The 19,871-nt window shown below is 41.1% G+C and overlaps 1 protein-coding gene and 1 pseudogene across 5 annotated transcripts in view; both read left to right on the forward strand.

Annotated features, from left to right (window-relative positions):
* arhgef12a (Rho guanine nucleotide exchange factor (GEF) 12a) overlaps nucleotides 1-11,155 on the forward strand; it is a 37,342-nt gene extending 26,187 nt beyond the window's left edge. For 2 of the 5 annotated variants that reach the window (XM_026326851.2, XM_026326861.2), the window contains 29 exons: nucleotides 20-118; nucleotides 287-397; nucleotides 505-603; nucleotides 1,100-1,142; nucleotides 1,441-1,546; nucleotides 1,747-1,884; nucleotides 1,993-2,025; nucleotides 2,465-2,576; nucleotides 2,670-2,775; nucleotides 2,859-3,062; nucleotides 3,147-3,285; nucleotides 3,384-3,416; nucleotides 3,514-3,665; nucleotides 3,921-4,067; nucleotides 4,317-4,402; nucleotides 5,175-5,297; nucleotides 5,603-5,717; nucleotides 6,996-7,096; nucleotides 7,306-7,383; nucleotides 7,569-7,644; nucleotides 7,769-7,936; nucleotides 8,119-8,206; nucleotides 8,302-8,379; nucleotides 8,468-8,562; nucleotides 8,700-8,903; nucleotides 8,999-9,235; nucleotides 9,413-9,642; nucleotides 9,737-9,818; nucleotides 9,909-11,152. In XM_026326851.2, the coding sequence (XP_026182636.1) occupies nucleotides 20-118; nucleotides 287-397; nucleotides 505-603; nucleotides 1,100-1,142; nucleotides 1,441-1,546; nucleotides 1,747-1,884; nucleotides 1,993-2,025; nucleotides 2,465-2,576; nucleotides 2,670-2,775; nucleotides 2,859-3,062; nucleotides 3,147-3,285; nucleotides 3,384-3,416; nucleotides 3,514-3,665; nucleotides 3,921-4,067; nucleotides 4,317-4,402; nucleotides 5,175-5,297; nucleotides 5,603-5,717; nucleotides 6,996-7,096; nucleotides 7,306-7,383; nucleotides 7,569-7,644; nucleotides 7,769-7,936; nucleotides 8,119-8,206; nucleotides 8,302-8,379; nucleotides 8,468-8,562; nucleotides 8,700-8,903; nucleotides 8,999-9,235; nucleotides 9,413-9,642; nucleotides 9,737-9,818; nucleotides 9,909-9,919 (3,294 nt within the window). In that variant the 3' untranslated portion in view covers nucleotides 9,920-11,152. Of the gene's footprint in view, nucleotides 1-19; nucleotides 119-286; nucleotides 398-504; nucleotides 604-1,099; nucleotides 1,143-1,440; nucleotides 1,547-1,746; nucleotides 1,885-1,992; nucleotides 2,026-2,464; nucleotides 2,577-2,669; nucleotides 2,776-2,858; nucleotides 3,063-3,146; nucleotides 3,286-3,383; nucleotides 3,417-3,513; nucleotides 3,666-3,920; nucleotides 4,068-4,316; nucleotides 4,403-5,174; nucleotides 5,298-5,602; nucleotides 5,718-6,995; nucleotides 7,097-7,305; nucleotides 7,384-7,568; nucleotides 7,645-7,768; nucleotides 7,937-8,118; nucleotides 8,207-8,301; nucleotides 8,380-8,467; nucleotides 8,563-8,699; nucleotides 8,904-8,998; nucleotides 9,236-9,412; nucleotides 9,643-9,736; nucleotides 9,819-9,908 lie in introns of all 5 variants that reach the window. The other 3 variants (XM_026326870.2, XM_026326844.2, XM_026326836.2) reach the window with 3 other exon arrangements.
* On the forward strand, nucleotides 766-884 carry LOC113125759 (uncharacterized; annotated as a pseudogene).
* Nucleotides 11,156-19,871: the final 8,716 nt, after the last annotated feature.

Consider the following 19,871-nt stretch of genomic DNA (forward strand, 5'->3'; position numbering starts at 1 on the left):
ATCAATGTCTTGTTTCCAGGACTCTCTATCCCCTACTACAATCAGTAGTCCTGTTACTCGCCTTGCCACGCATATCATTGGAGCTGAGGACGACTATTTTGATTCAGACCAAGAGCAGGTATTTTGCCACAGGGCAGTGTTAAAATATGTGTCCTTCAGAAAACACAATCCTGGTGCTCTTCAGGTATCACAAACCTAACTTTGAGGGAAAGTTCAAATACGATTTTCCAAGTCATATCAGATAAAGATGCCCTTGTTGCAAATTATTCTACTGCATGTTTTCCAGACAAACGGCCAGTGTAACAGCTTTAACAGTATTGAGCAGCTCAAGTCTCGCCCCGCCCACCTCGCAGCCTTCCTTCACCATGTCATCTCTCAGTTTGACCCTGCCCCTGTTGTAAGTCTGTCCTCATTCCTTATTAAGACATATTTGTTTCCTGTTTTATGCAGCCTGGCAGCATCTAGAGATCTCTGTCTTTATGTCTTCTAAACTTGTGTCCTCAGCTGTGCTACCTCTATGCGGACTTGTACAAGCAGACCAACTCCAAAGAGACTAGACGGGTGTTCATGTACCTCCACACCTTCTTCATTGACAGGGGAGCAGTAAGTACAGTTTTTATTCCTGGCAGTAAAATGTGGGAAACGCAATAGGGCCTAAATTCCTGTCGTCGTTGTTGTCTTTGTATGCTGCTCAATAGCTGAAACATCAATGCTGAGTCTTTACCACAGAAGTTTTAAGTTTAGAGATTTTAAGCTGATATGTTGTGAGACAGCCACACTGTCCTGCGTGTGCCTGATCCCATCTGATCTTGGAAGCTAAGCAGGGCCGGGCCTGGTTAGTACTTGGATGGAAGACCTCCTTGGAAGACCAGGGGCCATTAGAATCAGCTACTGAGGTTGCACAAGCCAGTACAGTCTTAGTGTCAGTCCCTGGCCCGAATAAATGAGGAGTGTTGCATCAGGAAGGGCAGCCAGCACAAAATTTGTGCCATATCAATCATGTGGATCAATTGACTCGCTGTGGCAACCACTAATGGGGGGGGGGTTTGTTTGTTGTCAAAGTATACAACTGTCTTTTCTATTTGTATTTTTCTTACAGAATTTGAAAGTTGCTGTTCCTGAATCAGTTTCTGCTGATCTCGGTAAATGATTCATGCTGTGCTTCATTGCTTCGTTTGGTTGTCTTCTCTGAGTAATTTTTAGTAGATGTTTGTTTGTTTTAAGGTTACTTTTTGTGCTGCTTTTGTAAGATGTTAAGTGTTTGGTTATCCTTATACAGCCCCTGCAGTTTCATCACTTATTTAGCCATGCACACTCTTGACTAAGGTGTTAAGATATCAAATGCTCTGATGGCTTGGAAAGGATTGCTCAACCTTTGTAATACCTGTATAGTGTGCACTTGCCACAGTCTGTTGATACTTGATGTGGGTGTGTTTGCAGACCGGCGACGGACAGAACTGATCCCAGAAGAAATAAACCGACAACATGTTCAAACACTGCAGGACTCTCTGCTCCCTGACATTCACAAGAACCTAGAGGACTTCAGGTAAACCCAGGATTTATTTTCTGTGATGTGGTAGGTTCCGATTAATTGTATCACTTAAGCAATGATTTAATTCTGCCTTCAAATGAATGATTGAATTGAATAAATGCCTTGCTTACTACACTGTCTACAGTCATTTTTACTGATGCATTATCAACATATATACCAACATAATTTTTGACATGCTGTGTTGGTACATGTAGGCAAAAGCGCAGTATGGGCCTCACAGTGGCTGAAGTAGAATTGTCCAGACTGGACCAAGAGAGGGTCAGAGACCGTGTCACTCTGGAGCGAGAGCGCTCATATGCTGAAAACATCATCACCAAGATATTTGATATCCTGTAAGTGGGACACACACACACACACACACACACATAGGTATGCTGCTTGAATGCAAGACTCTTTTACAAGCTACTGAGACAATTATTCTTCTCTTGTGTTCTTTATAGGTTAACTACTCAGACCACAGAGGAAGAGAAATGGTAAGCAAATTTATATTGCGCAGCGGCTCGCAAAGCCCTGCAGACCATATGCATCTTCACATATGGCTTCACTTTTTAGAGTTTTTGACTCTTTTAAATTAATTATTGAATCATTGTTTGTGCTAGATGACCAATACATTTTAGTCTTTAAAATACGCTTTGCCCCCATTCTACATCCTACACAGCTCACAAATGAAGCAGTCTCTTAAAGAAAACATGTAATTCATGCAGTATGTGCATATTAAATAATTCAGAAGTGTGACTGATTGAAACAGTCTTGTTTGAAATGCCATATGGTCGCTGCACAGCCCACATGGTTTGTGTATGAGAACGACTGGTATGGCATATGGTACAAGGCACAATATGGACGCTTACTCTCTTCATGTTTTAGCACACTTGTTTTATTGGTTGTAATTCAGAAACATCTGTTTTCCATTAGCACTACAATGCAGTATGTCATCTATACATACATGAAGCACCTTGGTGTGAGGGTTAAGGAACCTCGCAGTCTTGAGTCCAAACGGGTCTGGAATTTTCTTCCCAAGATGAAGGTACTTATATGCATCTTTCCCCTTGGGGGGCTCACACCTCTGTCTCTTTATCATGATGACACTTTGTCTTCACTTGTTTTTGATAAAATCCAGAAAAGCATCAAGACAGAAAAGGAAGGAGAAGAGAAGGTTAAGAAACCTAGATTTCCCAGTATCCTTGGACCTCAGCGTCGGCCTAGTCGTATTGAAGCAGGAACAGGTATTTCAGACGTTTGAATAAACCAAAATTATGACTCTATTTCTATAGATCTTTAAAATAATGACACTTCTCTCTGTATTCAGTGGGTAAAAGCTTGGATAGTCGCCCACGGCCTCAGAAACAGTTGTCTCAGCCTACGCTTGGGGCAAGTGAACAAATGGACTCTGGGCGTCTAAGAGGCAGCCAATCGAGTGAGGGCTCTGAGCTCACACACTTCATGTCTTTCAGCACCTCATCCCCAAACAGTGCCACCTATAGCTCAGACACCAGCCGAGATCCTGATATAAGTGAGTTACTGAGCGAAATAAACACATCAGCAGTAGAAAGAGGCAGAGGAAATGATAGATTCTGACTTTTCATTTGTCTCTCAGGTGGGACTCCAACCTCTTGCCCCCCCAGGCTGAGTGACGGCCTTCAGTCCGACCCTCTGGATGGGTTGCTATACCCTGCTTCGCACTTAGACCTTTATAGCCTGGACCAACTGCAAGAAGAAGACAGAGAGAGCGACAGGTCCATTGACAGTCACATTTCTTTTCACCTTTCACCTTTTTGTTTCCTTACATAAAGTATTTATTCATGAAAGATTTTCCTCTTCATGTTTTTTGTAGAGCCCATGAGGGAACACCAAAGATCTTACGGAGGTGCAGATATGTGATCACATTTCACTTTTTAAAATGGTAATGTACAATGGGGAAATTCATTAGCCAGATGAAAAACTAACTTTGTCTCCTTCCCCAGGCTTGAGGGACTGGGTGCAGTTGATGTCCAGAGTGAGGATGACCAGGGAACAGACTCAGAGCATGACCCCCCAAACTGGCAGCAACTGGTCGGCCGAGAGGTCCTAGCGGGTCTCAGGCCTCACGAAATCAAGAGACAGGAAGTCATCAATGGTTAGGACATGGCTTATCACTTCACATAATATGACAGTTCATTAAAGCTGCATTTCCATTTCTCAAAGAGTATACAGGGTTCACTGTCAGTGTGCTTTAATACTCCTGTACAGAATATAGTGAATAGAAGGGGAAAGTGAGACTTGTGCTGCAGACCATTACCTGTAATATCCCATGTCACTGTCAGATGCACATCATGTTGAGCTACGTAAATGATTTGGCATCTCGAATGAACATCTTGCATTGTATGTGCAGAGCTGTTTTACACAGAGCGTGCACATGTGCGGATGCTGAGAGTATTGGACAACGTTTTCTACCAGAAACTCTCCAAAGAGGCCATTCTGCCTCCTGCTGACATCAAGAACATCTTTACCAACCTGGAAGAGATTCTTCAGCTGCATGGTACACACACACACACACACACATATATCCATCAAAAATTATCATCTATGTATGACTGATCATGAACAGTTACAAAGCAGTTATAAACATCAAAGTATGTAAGTAATGAGACCTAAAAATAAAGTTAACATAAAATTAAACTACAACAATGATAAAATTCAGATGTTAAACTGGCATTTTCATATTCTATTCCTCATCTCACACACACTCGCACAGACTGTCCATTAGTACCTTTCCTTTGAATTGCAGTTTCAATACTGGAGCAAATGGCAGCTGTTCGGAAAAGAAATGAGTCTTCGGTAATTGATCAGATAGGAGACGACCTGCTCTCCTGGGTGAGTAGAGTTCTCAGGCTAAAATTGTATTTCCTCTTTCAAACTTTTATATTGAATACATTTCATGATGACTGATGTGGTAGGAAAAAATGTATTATGTACAAAGAACTGTTTCCTGAAATAGCTTCATAGCAACAAAAACAACTTGTAGACATGGAATTGCTTTTCTTACCTTTATTTTTGTTTATTTTGAAATTTTATATGTATAAGGAAATGGTCTTAACAGTTTATAAATCATAGAGTCATTATGTTCTTAGTGTATGTGGTTATTGACAGTTTTGTTAAAAGTAAATGCTTAAATCCTTCATCAAAATCCCAATAAAAACAAAACCTGAAACACGGCACATAAGAACAACTCAGCTCTTCTCAGCAATGTTACCACAATGGAAGCAGGCAAATGAAGTAGGTAACCCTTTGGCAAAAAATGGTTATGTCAGACAGTGCCCTAGATTTGGTTGACATCTCTGCATCTTAGTATCATGTGTGATACATTACATTTGAGGTAGCCACAATTTAACTTTGTCTGAAATGTCACACTGGGGGATAAATAGAGTAATCGGTCCCCTGAGGGTCTGAGCATTGATTTAGTCTACATTTATACTTAAGATGTCACTGCTATGAGGACTTAAGCCCGGCCCCCTTCTGAGGGTTACTGCTCATTGTTAAATACTAGATGTTTCCATGGCAACTACCTCTGACCCAGATTGAATAAGTGACTGATCACGTCTCTGTCCAACTCTGCTCTGTCTTGTCTTGGGTTGGGTGGTTACAGTTCAGCATTGAAGAGGAGAAGATCAAGCAGGCAGTGGGGACATTCTGCAGCAACCAACCTTTTGCTCTGGAGATCATCAAGACTAAACAGAAGAAAGATTCAAGGTTCACTTCATTCATCCAGGTACCAACATCATGCTCACATTTTGCATAAATCTCTTATTTAGCAGAGATGAAGGCTTTAGCTTAAAATGCCTAGTTAACTACTGCACTGAGTCAATGCCCAGGATGTGTCACACAAAAGAGTTAAACACTCTAAATATAGGTGTGTTGTTTAAGGCATTCAATTGAAGTGTGATTTATAAAAAACAGTAATGGTCCTAACTATATATTTGGGTAACATATATACTGTTTACCTTTTACTGGTTTAGTGATACTTTGTGGTGATCACACAGGTGTACCCAACTTGTAATTTTTATTGCTTTGCAGGAGGCAGAGAGCAACAGACTGTGTCGCCGACTGCAACTTAAGGATATCATTCCTGTAGAGATGCAGAGGCTCACCAAGTACCCACTGCTACTAGACAACATCGCCAAGTACACAGGTACTGTAGTGCTGCCTTAGCGCCAACTGCAGTTGGCAGTGATTTGGTCAGGTAATCAACTTATGTGCACAATTTTGTGTTTGAATGCAGACATTAACCATGCACACTATAACTGTGTGCATGGTTAATTATTTAAAATAAGATGCTTCAATACATGAAAAATATGTCAATTTAAGTCTTGTTGATGAATAGTGGAATGTGGTAGGCATGACACTAGATGGATATATTGACCAGACCGACTTACTGGCGGAACAACAAACTGTAGTACCACAATCCCAAAGTAGGTTTGAAGTAATTTAGAAGTTGTGTTGCCATTACATAGTTTGTTCACAGAAACCACTCTCAGTTCATACTCTTTACAAAACCATATCACTCTCCTGCTTTCTTATCCAGACACTTCAAAGTCTTTTCCACTCAGTCAATCCCTGGCTCTGTCTCAGGGAGAAAAATTGCATTCTGCTTTAAAAAGAAATACAAGTCACCATTATAAATATTCTCTTGGCTGTTATATAAAATTTTAGATTCTCCTGGCTTGACTAGTTACACTTTTTTTGTCTGCAGTCCAGTTTGTCACAGGTGCTGGATAGCTTGCCGTATTAAAGGTATATATCATTTCTGGCCTGATGCCGTCATCATCGCGAGAAGAAATAAATTCATGCTCTGAGTTTGACTGCATTGCTACAACACTTCTGCATGTGACTTCCTTTAGTAAAGTTCAGTTATTGTACGCAGCTTCTAAATCTTTAAATCAGTGAAATCCTGAAAATAATTTGAATATTAATTTACTCTAATTTCAAGTAACCATAGAAACATGTAATACCTAGTTTGCAGCTTTATAATCTGAATGTAATATAATACAGTAGATAAAAATGGAAATCAGCTTCTTGAGAAAGAAGAAACCCAGATAAAAAAAAAGAGCCAAATGAAGTTTAAGCAAGGTTCTGTGTGGCAACAGGCCAACGATTAGAGAATTACAGAGACAAATGGAGAGATTATCATTCTAATGGTCCTGGAGCGGTAGTGCACATTTTGGGAAATGTTCTACCCATTATTTGGTCCATCATTTTAGTCTTGGCTGGGGTTTGGGTCTCACACAGAGAGAATGCACTAACGATAAAGTATAACCAGCTATTAAAAGGATCATAATGCCCCCCTGTTTTATCATAATTTTTGAGAACTATGGTGTGTTAATGGATGGAGGAAGTATCAATTTATTGGACAGCCCCCTGCAGGACTAAGTAGACCTTACTTCTTATTTTATCCTATAATGTCTTTCAGACAATGCAGTGGAGAAGGACAAAGTGAAGCAGGCAGCAGACTGCTGTAGGAAGATCCTCAATCACGTCAACCAGGCTGTTAAGGAATCTGAGGACAAGCAGGTATGATGTTTTTTTAAATCTTCTTCCCATTTTATGCCATCCCCTAGACTTTTCTTGTCCTCCCTCTCAGCCTCATTCCAAGTCCTTTCTATTTTTCTCTGCCACAATTTATTTTTTCCCTATTTCCTTTGCACCCCAGGCAGTGGCTTTCTATTAAAGATCTTTTTGCTTATTTCCTCTGTCTCTATTCCTATCTGTCCTCCCTCTAGAGGTTGGAGGACTATCAGAGAAGATTGGACCTCTCCTCTCTAAAGCAGACAGACAACCCCATGATCCTGGAGCTAAAGGTGAGATATCCACACAAACCATTTAGTTTAGTTAAAGTGTGCTCACTTGTTGTACACCCACACAGTATGCTGTTTGAAGTATCTGCTAGATGTGAAAGTAGCAGTGTGTGAAAATGGCTCACAGACAAGCAGCAAGTACTTATAAGCTCTTGTTTTCATTTATTTTCCGATCCTCTGTCCATCAGAACCTGGATCTAACCAAGAGAACGATGGTGCATGAGGGACCACTGTCGTGGAAAGTGAACAAGGACAAGACTATTGGTGTGTAATCACTCCTTTATGAGAATTTAATTACGATGATCAGTTTTTACAGTGTTTGCGACTCCAGTTGTCCACTCCTAATGATTGTACCATAAATACAAGTGTCCTCACTGTCACATTTCAGAGTTATATACACTCCTTCTGGAGGACATCCTGGTTCTGCTACAGAAACAAGATGAGCGTCTAATCCTGAAGTGTCACAGCAAAAACCTTGCAGGCAGCGCAGATACCAAACATATTTTCAGCCCCATCATCAAACTCAACACTGTACTGGTGCGCTCTGTGGCCACAGGTCAGCTAACCCCCAATATCTTGTAATACATTGAAAATCCTGCTCTTGTTGCTAACCCATTACCTAATGATTCTCTATTGGAATAAGGTCATGAAACCTGTGCCTCTATATATATATAAAGGACAGAATTAACACTGGCTCATTTCATCCAAAACCTTCTGTCCACCCTTTTTTCCTGCCAGACAACAAGTCCTTCTTCGTCCTTTCCATGTCAGACAACGGAGCCCAGATCTATGAGCTGATGGCACCCACAGTCTCAGATCAGAGAACGTGAGACCAAATACATTTTGATTGATTCCTTTTATTTTCTTTGCTCCAGTTGTTACGTGGATCAATAATGTTTTTGTTTCTTGTCTTTACACAAGGTGGCAGCGTCTAATCACCCAGAGAGCTGATGCCATGAAAGTCAAACCTCACAGCATCATACCATTACCTCAGACTGAGTACGTGGCTTTATCATCATTGTAATTTGACCAGGTGGTTCTCAGGGGTTGGACTTGTCACTAATGTAAGATGTTGCTTGTGTGCCAGTGGGGAGAGAGATGGTGTGGAGATCATTACTGCAGGTGTTTCCAGACTGAGCAGAGACCCAGACCACACATCCAGTGGCAGCACCCAGTCCATGGGTAACAAATCAGTCATTTCTCCAGTTATTCTTGGAAACATTTTTTCTTCCGTATTACTGAAATATTTCACCCTGGTAAACTGTAATTTTTTTTCTTTAATTATACTTCCTCTGATAACTGTAATTATACCTCCACAGATAAAGTAAGCAGTCTGGCCTCAAGAAGTGCAATGCAGAGCTCTTTACCAGGTAATAATCCCTTTGAAGGAGTTAAGGCAGATGAAGAGGAGGAGGAGGAAGGTTTTGTGGACCCAGAGCTTCCTTACCCAGTGACTGAAGATGGCAGAGAAGGAGACTCGTTTAACACATTTCCCTCCAGAGCAGACGAAGCACTGAAAACACGTAAGCATAAAGAACAGATTATTCAAATAGTACATACACAGTGAATTAAAACAAGAGAATCTTCACCATCATTCCTCTCCTCACTTGTCCCTTAGTGGCAGCATTGAAACAAGTGCTGGTGACCCAGCTGATGTCCCAGGAGGCTGCAGAGCAAACCAAACGCTCCACAGGGGGCCGTCTCCTCAGGACCACCTCTCTGCGGACCCCAGTAGACAGCCATGCACGAGTGATGGTTCACAACGGATCAGAGAAAAACAGCTCTCAGACAGAAGACCCAGTTCAGGACCTTGGCTCCGGGGACACAGGCTTCTTTGACTCGCCTGAAGACTATGGTGAGCCTTGCCAGTTGGAACAATTGATTCGTCATTAGAAGCTGTGCCGCAGGTTTAAATGGATTGTCATTAGAGATATATGTTTGGTATTCACTGTAAGAATAGTTTTAATCTGCTCCATGTCTCTGACTTCTTTCAAAGAACTAGTAGTTAAATGGTTTCTTTTGATTCTCTCAGCAGGATATTTAGTCCTGGAGGGTTATGGGGGCCCAGGGGAGAGCAGCACAGATGATGACATCTTAGCATCAACCACAGGGAAGCAGCTGAGCACCTCACAAGGCTGTGCTGCTGATTCTGGCATCAATTTGAGGTTTTCTTCAACATCACAGGCCGGGAGCCTCTCGTCTTTCAGCAGACAGGTCCTGTCACACCTTAGAAACCTTCAGGCCAACCTTAACTATCTGAAGGTAACAAGCAAGTTGCCCTCTTCAGCACACACATATACCAATAGTGATAATTGTTATTGAATGATGTGACAGCAAATTGTGTTTTCTCTTTCAGGAAATTGAGGCCAAGTACAATAATCTACAAACAGTACGCCAAAGGCCAGAGAGGTCAGCAGCAGACTCGGATGGAAGTAAAGGTACCTCAGTTCATACTAGATTTTAGTATATCAATCACTTACAGATTTTTTTTTTTTTTCTGATCCTACACTTGATTTTCTTTTCTCCAGACAAGAGATAATGGAAGACTGCGCCGCAGCCTTTGGCTCTGGTCCCAAAGAGGAGTACCGACTTGTAGTCTGTTCCTGCTTTTTGTGTCCTGGACTTTCTGGACGTCCTATAAGCTTGTCCTCTCACTGCTGAGCTCCTCTTTTTTCCATCGCTGTTGCCCGCAGTTGTCACAGGGAATGAGAGACTGAGTGTGAGCAAAAACATTTGAAGGGAGGAGTCTTCTGTGTGATGCTACACCCTAACCCTCCATCAGCACAAGGCAATCAGGGAAGTGGGATTGCCCCAAAAACCTCACCTCTACCATCTAACACCCATTTTCCCCTGAACTCCATGCAAGAAAGAGAACTTATACCAAAATGTACAAAGATGTGTGTTTAGAATATATATATAAGAAAACACAAAACAAGGAAAATTTTAAGATAATGTATTAAGATTTTTTTTATCCCAAGATGTATTTATTTTCTTTCTTTTCATTTTTTAAAAAAGTGTTTCCCACATTGCTTGCATGCTTTGGGCCATGGTGTTACCTTTTTGGCTGCATTTCCTGCTTCAGGGTTAGTATGAGTGTTGAGTGCATGTTAGGATTAAAGCATGCTAGCCTTAGCCTACCCTGATGAAATTGCAGGAATATATTAAGACTGATAAAGGCCAGAGTTGCACTGGTGATGGATAGATACTATTGTGTTAAAAACTCTTGAATTGTGTTAACGTCTGAAATTTCAGATAAATTCTAGGTGTGTTATTAACTAGAATGAAGAGTCTGGAGGCTCTGATCTGGTCCTGTTGCATTTCTGTGCTGCCATCTTCCTCTTTACTGTGAAGGGGTTTTGCCTTTTGTCTGCTCCTCTTCTCCTTTGCGTGTGATTTTCCCCTTATGGGTGTCATCCTTCTCCGTTTCCTCACAGCCCAGTGGCTTTCATGCTTATTTATCACCTCCTACACTCTGTATGTCATGCTTCCTCATCTGCCTTTGGGTATCTTGCCCCCTTCCCCCTCTTGTACAAGAAGCAGTCATGTTCTTTCGCTATCAGCTCCTGACGGAAATGCTGCTTCTTTCTGCTACTGTTGGCGATGCTGATCTGACTGCCTGATATTCTAATAATGTCATGAAAGTTAAACATATACTGTACAATGATCAATTCGGAAGGTTATCCATAAGTTTAATAAATAAATGGTGCCATGACGCAATCAAAAAGGAAAACTTTGCCTATTTTTCAATTGAGGTTTTATGTACACTGTATTTGGCAAGCAGACTAAATCTTATGGGAAGACTAAAAATGACCACACTGTCAGGCTGTAATGTCAGTGAAGCAACAGTACATACTTCAATAATAGATAGATAGATGGATATTTTATTCATCCCCCATGGGGGAAATCCAGAAATTATATTTATATTTTATATTTAAATAATAGAGAAATTATGGGATTTTCCCACTTAAAGCTTGATGAGAAAGCTCAAGGACAGCTGAGCGTTAGTCATGATAGATCAGATCAGCCAGGTTGTGTTATTAAAGTGTAAAGTTTAAGAAGCTATCCAGTCATAACTAGGCCACTTACCCAGTTTTTTGTCTTTTAGAGAGAATCATTGATCAGTGTCATCAGTATATTTAAACCTACTATGTCTCCTGGTCATAATATATCTGTACTTCATAAGCTGACCTCATAAATCTTTCAGATATCAGTATTTAATCCTGTGCTTATAGTTAAATATATTTAATATATATATATATTCCCTGCTGATGAGGTGTCACCTGCATAGCTTACAGTTTCCATGTGAGACCTTGTGTAATGCTTCTCCATCCATCCATCCATCCATCCATCCATCCATCCATCCATCCATCCATCCATCATCCATCATCCATCATCTATACCTGCTTATTCCTATTTAGGGTCACAGGGATCTGCTGGAGCCTATCCCAGCTCTCTTTGGGTGAAAGGCAGGGGTACACCCTGGACAGGTCACCAGTCCATCGCATGGCCACACATATAGACAAACAACTTAAACCTTGGACAGCTGAGAGATGACCTCCTGCATGTGAGTAACCTAAAGCGAATGACAAGTGAAGCATGTTTTTGCCTGAAACCATTCATAGCTGAAAACAGGCTTTGAAAAATTGGGCAACAGACATTTTTGGAACGTTTTCAATAGGACCTCTTCCTCAAACGTCCAGAATATCCTTTTGACCTTAAATGAATTGAAATGGTTTCAGTAGACAATTGGCAGCACTAAGTGTCATGGGGGAGAATATCTTTAAAGGAACCATCAGAGGTTTGATCAAGGACACCAGAGAAGGCAATGATTGTTTCCAGCAGGTGGCAAACTTCCACCATTAAACAGCATGTCTAGAAGACCCACCCTGAAACCTGCATTGACATCAGTGTTTTAAATAACCCAGGGTAGTTAATTATTTTCCAAATGTATTTGACTGGTGTCTGACAAATAAATGAACTATGAAATGTATCCAGTGTCCTTACTGAGACAAAGCCGTGGTCGAGATGATCCCACAGAGGACTGCAGCATTTGTTGGGATTTTATTTGGGTTTACTGCTACCTGTAGTAGTGGAGTCGCAATTGTGTTATGCCTGCCAGTGGTTTAGCTTGGTGTGCATGAGTGGAAAGCACATTCACAGTCTGAATGACACGTTCCCTTTTTTTTTTACTCCCTCCATCACTCCGACTCTAGGCGTGCTGCAGTGAAATACAGAGGATATGTTATGAGAGCACAATGCGAAGCCAGACAAGGTATAAATGGGGAAAATGGCAAAAAGAGTGGGAAAAGGATGATAAATTAAGAGTAACAGACAGGAAAAGGCAAGGGACATAGTGTGATAAAGACACAGGGAAGATGAAGAGAAGGACGGAGGGAGAAGAGGGGACGGTAATTGATTGTCTCGTTTCTCCACATTCACCTGTCACCTAGCTAATTGGAGTGGCGAAGACAAAGAGGAGAGAGGTGTCACTCACATCAGAGCTTTTCAGGAGGGCAGTTCATGTCAAGCTCTGATGAGTCGGGTCTTTCTCTTCCTCCCCCTCAGCTATGCAACTGTGCTGTGAGTCAGACAAGAAAATGAAGCTTTATCCATTTCCAGTCCAAAATTGGTCCTTGTGTACCACCAAAAGCAAAAACCTGTGCTGTGTTGTTGTTGTTTTCTTATTTTCACCCACCAGGCCTTTCAAAGTTGTGTCATCCTTTAAATGGAGTATAAAAACAGAACAGAAAACATTCACCCACATGTTTTCAGATACCGATTTGCATAAATTTTAGATCCATAGTCAAGGCTGAAAATCAAGTTGAGGATTTGATGTGTTTACCTGATGCTGTGTACCACAAAGAACTGTTGCAGAAGATTAAGGCTAAGTGCATCACTGTGATTGTTGCCGTGGGGTTTAATTTTAAGATGAAGATGCTTGACTAAGTAAGTCACCTGTGACAGGAAACAAACAAGGAGAATTTTCTGCAGAATAGATTTTTTTTATGCACATCTCCCTAAACAGCTTTTCAATCATCAAACTCTGAACAACGGTACATAGAACTGAACTGAAGTCACCAAAAACACATTCATATACGTGTGCATGTTGTGTCCCAAAAGACTTTCTCAATAATATGCTAATGCATTCACGAGAATGTCTATTACCATTCTCAAATTTCAGGTCTTATATTTGCATAGCGGCTTGTCTGTCTGCAGCCAGTGTTCATACAGCATCACTGTACACTAATTAATCAAACTCCATCCCTGCTGCATGAATGGTTGTTACAGCTGGTGTTGTCACGTAGATGACTATTCAGTGTCATCACCCATGATAAAACTTGAATTATCACTCAGCAAATCGTGCACAGAATAGGTCTCATTCTGTATTCTGCCCACTTCGTTTTACAGGTTTGGTGGAGTGCGCTGTTTATTAATATTCATCCGTGTGCTTGCAGCAGGCTGTAAACGTGCAGCATTGTGAGCTGCTGATCTTAACAAAGTACAGTCCATCAACAGTTAGATCAGCAAGATGGTGTGAGATCAAACTAGAGATTAGCCGGTAAAATAATAATAATAATTATGGTTATATTCCTCCATTACTGTGTAACTTTTCTAACAGAGTCACACAGTGGTTGTTTTACTATGTAGTAAATCACTGTCTGGTTATGTGGTGCTCAAAGACTATTACATTTGGAGGAAATTAAGAAAATAGAGTAAACTGCTCCTTAGAAGGTTAAAGTTGGATTGAAATAAATCACCTATTCACATGGATATTTATTGCTGTGGGGGTGAGGGTGAGTAAAGTAAGGTAGTAGTTTATTTGTCAAACCAGAAAAATGTTTTGTTTTTTACCTTCTGTTGGCATTGTTTCATTTATTATTTGTAAATATTTACATTCAAGACATTTAATTATATGTGAAAACGAACCATATTTGTTTGTAAAATCCTGCTTATGATAAGTTGTTGTCTTGTCAATTGCGTATCGTATTCATTCAAGGACATTTGATGTTTCTTTGTCACATGGTCACCTCAATTATAACCTTTTCCCCAAACAGGAACCCTTGACTTTATGAGATTGATTTTCATGCTGAACTTCTCCCCCCTGCATTGAACAGAAGCCAATATCACATGGATTGGACTGAAAATCAATAGCCTCTCCACAGTCTGATTAATCCATAGCCTCTCTGGAGTAATCACTGTCCTAAGCACAACAATGAGCCAGGCAAGATGTGGAGAGGATGTGTTAAGCCGATGCTGAAAGATGAATGAACTGACTCCTTCAAATGAGAACATTATGCTAAAAACGTGCTGCCGAAAGAGCACAGAGTCATGTAACAAAAAGGATAGCTGAACCTGCTCAGTGGCTGTTGCTGTGGGACACTATATAATCAGCCTATCCAATAATAAATAGGCAACTGTGGCTTGGCTCGGTGTTAACCCTGTCTAACTACCACACTGCACTTTGATGGAGTGTGTGGGTGAAAAGCTCCAGGCAAGGCAGCTGGCAGAGAAACCAGAGAGAGCTCCAAGTCAGGCGCTGAGCTGTCGAGCTCTGACCTGGGACCAGACACGCTTAACGTACCTCAGTGCTGCAGCAGCAATTGATGGCGCTGTTGGCAGGCGTGCCTCAGCTGATTTTGGTGACCAGCGTTGGCAGAGTATGCATCTGCTGCTTCTGTCCTGCCAGTTGGTTGGGCAGAGATAGGGTGTCTGGTTTTGTGTCCAAAGCCATGCACAAACAGAGGACTACAAAAGGGAAAATAAGACCAGAAATTAAAACAAAGTGAGACGTTTAAGGCTTAAAGGGGTTGATGGGCATATGGCTGCAGTTAGCTTGATCTGTGCTGTGTGTGTGTGTGTGTGTGTGTGTGTGTGTGTGTGTGTGTGTGTGTGTGTGTGTGAGACAGTTAATGCTGGACATCTTTGAAAAATTGATTAATTATTAAAATATGGATATGAAAATAATGACATGAATGTTGAGACACAGCTGCTGGTGTATATAAGCTCACATTGGCTTAAAAAAATATCCTTAATGAGGAGTGACAGCTGAAAGATGATATAATTGACTATTACAACCATAGTCACGTGTCACCCTGTGTGAGTCATTTAGGAATCATGAGTGTGTACACAGCATCTGTAATTGTGTGATCATTGTTGGTGAGCGTTTACAGTATAAACAGGCTTTTGCAGTCAAGCCCACATCCATAATTACAACATGCTGTCGTCATGAGCTGCTGATGTCTCACCACTGACTCAGGTTTATGTTTTAAGCATGAGCATGTATTTTACATGAGCTTTGAAGCTGAAAAGGTTTGTTTTACGTTGACAGTGTATGTAAACAGAATTAAAAACAAACAAACAAAGTATTTGTGTTGAATTACAATGAAGTAAATGCATCATTTTTCAGCTAGGTGAAGAAGCAGAATCTGATTGCTAAGGTTAAATTAATTTAAGCCACACCAGACAAAAATCTAAGCCCACTTTTTTCTTATCCTGTCTTGGACTGAATTTCAGCTTTCAAAATAATTTTTAAAAAAGTTATAAACACTGTTTACCTAGAGTTTTTTCAAAATAAAACTGAAGAAACATTTTGAGGTTAAAAGAGAGGGAGCTAGCGTCGCTTTGCTCAGTTTTCACAGCTCCAGTGGCGTCACAGCTTTAGATAAGGAGCGGTAATGCATTCCTGTCTGAGAGTCCTGGATGGATGTGGAGGGACCAGCCTGAGGTCAGGTGATTTAATCTACCTGATATGCTCCTGCAGAGTGCTGATCAATAATGATCCGGTGCTATTGTCAACATCAGGATGGAATGAATCCATTTGAAAGAAAAAAAAAAAAAAAAGCTAAGAGTGAAATGAAACTGACTCTTTTGTTTGGTTGACTGTTGCTACTCTCTCCACAGGCTAGAGGCCTTAAACCAGCCATTTGGAGCATCCAAAAGGGTCTCTTGCTGTCTACCTTAACTCATCTGACAGCATCCTGCTGGCTTTTGAAAAGGGCACGAATTCAGTGGACACAAATAATCCCCGGTAAGGCCTGAAGGTGAGCTGTCTCTCAGGACCTACTGGAGCACAAGTTCACCTGGAGGGGGTACTGCATAGAATGACTTGTTATTCGTGAGAAGGGGGGTGGCACCTATTAAAGTGTGACCCACAGAGAGGCTCCTGCTCTTCTGCATTAACATCTTCACCTTCAAAATTGGATAAAAGCTGCTACCGCCTCGCAGAACAGCTTTAACAGCATATGGGTTTTGTCAAGTGTTAAGATATTTTGACCTATTGAAATAATTCACTTCATTCTTTTCTTTCCGAGTGAAGCACCCGTTCTTGAGAGACAGCTTATTTAGGTAATAACTGATCTGGATTGATCTTTCCATTTCCCCCGTTTATAGAGGTCATGCTCTGACAGTCCTGATGTGCCAGTGGCTATGATGAAATCGCCCGATTACAAAAATACACTCTGCTGATGTATAGGGACTTCTCAAGGGAAGGAAAAATTGAGATATGTGCTATTTAACCCCTAATAAAGTCAGGACTAGTGATTGACACCTGGGTCCAGATTACTCCTGAGCTGAGGGAAGATGAAGATAACAGAGGATGTTGTGCGTTAGCCTGAAGGTGAATCTTCTCAAATTCAAGCTGACTTTCTTTATTCAGGGTCAGAGATGCATCTACTTGAGTCATACTCTGATGGATGCTTTGTTCCTTTGCCTTGTATTGCCAGTTAAGGCAATACATGCTATGTTTTAGTGATAACAGAAATGTGCACGCTTCAGTAGCTGAACTGTTTTCCCAGAGATCAGTATTTGATCTTGATTCTATATAAGAGCAGCTCTGAGAGTTTTTGTTTGTGTACCAGTAGCCAGATGCTTCAGAAGCAATGATTTGAGTCCTTCCTCAAACTATTACTGCCACTTAAATGCTCCCACCTGTCCTCATTGTTCATTTCTCCTGCCTTGGAATGAGTAAGAGAAACTCTTAACTGCCCATTCTCCTTAGCTAAGTGCAATATCACTCTTGTGTGAGCCTGAGTAATGGTTTGCTATGAGTGATGAAATTGTCCAAACAAAGCACGTAACCCTGGGCTTCCCCATCAGGAGCTCATTACGCTCAACAGCAGCTTTTCTATAATGAGTCGCATCCACTGTAGCACAGACGGTTAAGAACCGGACAGCATCTGATTGTATGATTGCTTTTAGAACTGTCACATACAGTTAGTGCTTGGGTTGGTCTAGCTTTGGTTAACATGGAAAAGGGCCTCTTGGTTTGCTGCTCCAAATTCTTGTCACTCTATTGCACTACTTTATTTTTTTATTGCTCTTTCTCTCTCTTTTCCTCTCGCCCCTCATATTATGTCTTTCCATCACTCTATGGCCACTGGAAGAAAGCCAGAGCCATTAGCCTGCTGTCGGGCCTAGAGAGGACAGAGATCTATCCTGTTAGCTGATGCAGAATGAACAGCGCCAGTTGGTCACACAATGCACAATACTGGAGGACCTTTGGGAATGGAGGGTGACGTGGTAGAGGCAGACGAACAGTGAGTGTTTGTGTGGATGCACAGACACCGTGCCACATACCCTGACACATTTACGCAGCAGTGCTGCACCGGTGTGGCAGTGAATACTTACCTGCTAACCACGCTGCGCCTTGAGCAAAGAAAACTGAGGCATCAAAACACTAGTGGCTGAAAGTCGTCACAGGCAGCTCTAAAGGTGAAGGGTTTTACTCCCCATGCACACGTGGATGTTGCTGTGTATTAAGGACTTTACACATGTACACATATTTATGTGTCCATATATAAATGGCTGCAGATTCATACTGTCTTTTATCCCTATTGGTTTCTGATAAGGACTGAGAAATCAGCCATCTGTGTGTTGTGATGCTGTTTGGCTTCATTCCACCTTACAGTTGATTATTATATAATATTTAGTGTGCCTCACTAAGGCACCATCTTAGATACTGTCCACCTCAGTTGGAGCGGCTCAATGTGATTTGTGAAGTGACATTTATTTGCAGTGGCAACCTTATATAACATCAAAAAAACCCCATCTGTCCCCATATGCAGACGCTATAGCAGCATGATACTTTATCTACATTAAAATGTGATTTAAAATATTTATTATCATTATTTTTTTATGTTAAATATCTATTATTAAGAAGAAGAACTACTGTTTCTGTATATTATTAGGTTGCCTGTCAGAAACTCAGCTCATCTGCTCATTCAGGGTTGTTTTCACATGACATTTGCACTGTGAGCAAACACAGTGTCATCACATTTTTATGAATATATTTCTAAATCTTAGTCATATGTGACCACTTTTTTTCCCTCATCCACTTCAAAGAAGCAAGAAGAGTGTGGACAAAATGAAAAATAAAGAAAATGTTTCATGTGAAGGGGCTGAAGCAGCTCGACCTATGGCAGGAAATGATACGTCCTCGTTGCTCTTAGAAAGATGCAGTTTTATAAACACATCTTTCATGGCTTTAATTCTGAACAACAGATGAATTGGAGGCCAGATTTACTCATGGTGACGAGTAATCTTTGATTCTGCTTTGCAAAGTTCACACCACTCCTCTGACAGAGAAGGAACCTCTCATGTTGGCAAAGGAATAAGGAGGTCAGGGCCAAAACAGCTGTCAATAGAATAATGTTTTGAATGCTAATGGGGGAAATTGCTGACAATCCATGTTCAGATTTATCAGTGAATTGTATTCTCTGCTAGGGCACTTTGCCAGCTCCTTTTAATCAATACACCAGTAGGGACGCTCCCACTCTCTGACTTCAGCATAAATGTGTTATCATTTGTGAGCTGCACCACGCACCTTTGTTTGCATCACAGTGAGGTGACTGTACCCTTGTCCTGCCATTTCAGCGTCAGCAGCCTGATTCATATCCGCCCCCCCAACACATCGCTGTAGCTCATTAAGGGATTTAAGACTTTGTCAATAATGCCTGTTGGAGTGTCAGTATGAGGCCTAATTACAAAATGGCTTTCATTCAAATATGGTTTGTTTCAAGTCCAACATGGTCAGGCAAAGATAAATCAAGGCATGTGGAGTTCATCATTGCTAGTGGCAGATGGCAGAGAGATAGCGGCAGACTTTTAGATGACATGGCTTTAATGTGACACATTTATAAACACATCTGTTTTAATATGGCTGATTTTCTAGGACTTGTTCAACCTTTCCAAGCCAACTCAGTACTAGAGAGTACTGAATGAAGTGCATGCTGTACTGTGCCTGAGAAAATGCTATTCAGCTGTCAATTTTCCACTTACACAAGTCAGATTTTCAGCCACGGTTAAGAAGTTTTTTCATTCCCCATTAACATCAGGAGATGCACATTTCTGTGACTGTGCCTGAAATAGGACATCAGATATGCTCGTTCATATTCTAGGCACTCTGAAGCTGCAACACTGCACACAAAATCAGTCTCTGCTCAGCGGCTATTTAGACAGCCCATCTATCACTGAACCGAGCTTTGTTAAAAGTG

The sequence above is a fragment of the Mastacembelus armatus genome, chromosome 13, assembly GCF_900324485.2.
Source record: "Mastacembelus armatus chromosome 13, fMasArm1.2, whole genome shotgun sequence".
In the NCBI taxonomy this organism is placed as follows: domain Eukaryota; kingdom Metazoa; phylum Chordata; class Actinopteri; order Synbranchiformes; family Mastacembelidae; genus Mastacembelus; species Mastacembelus armatus.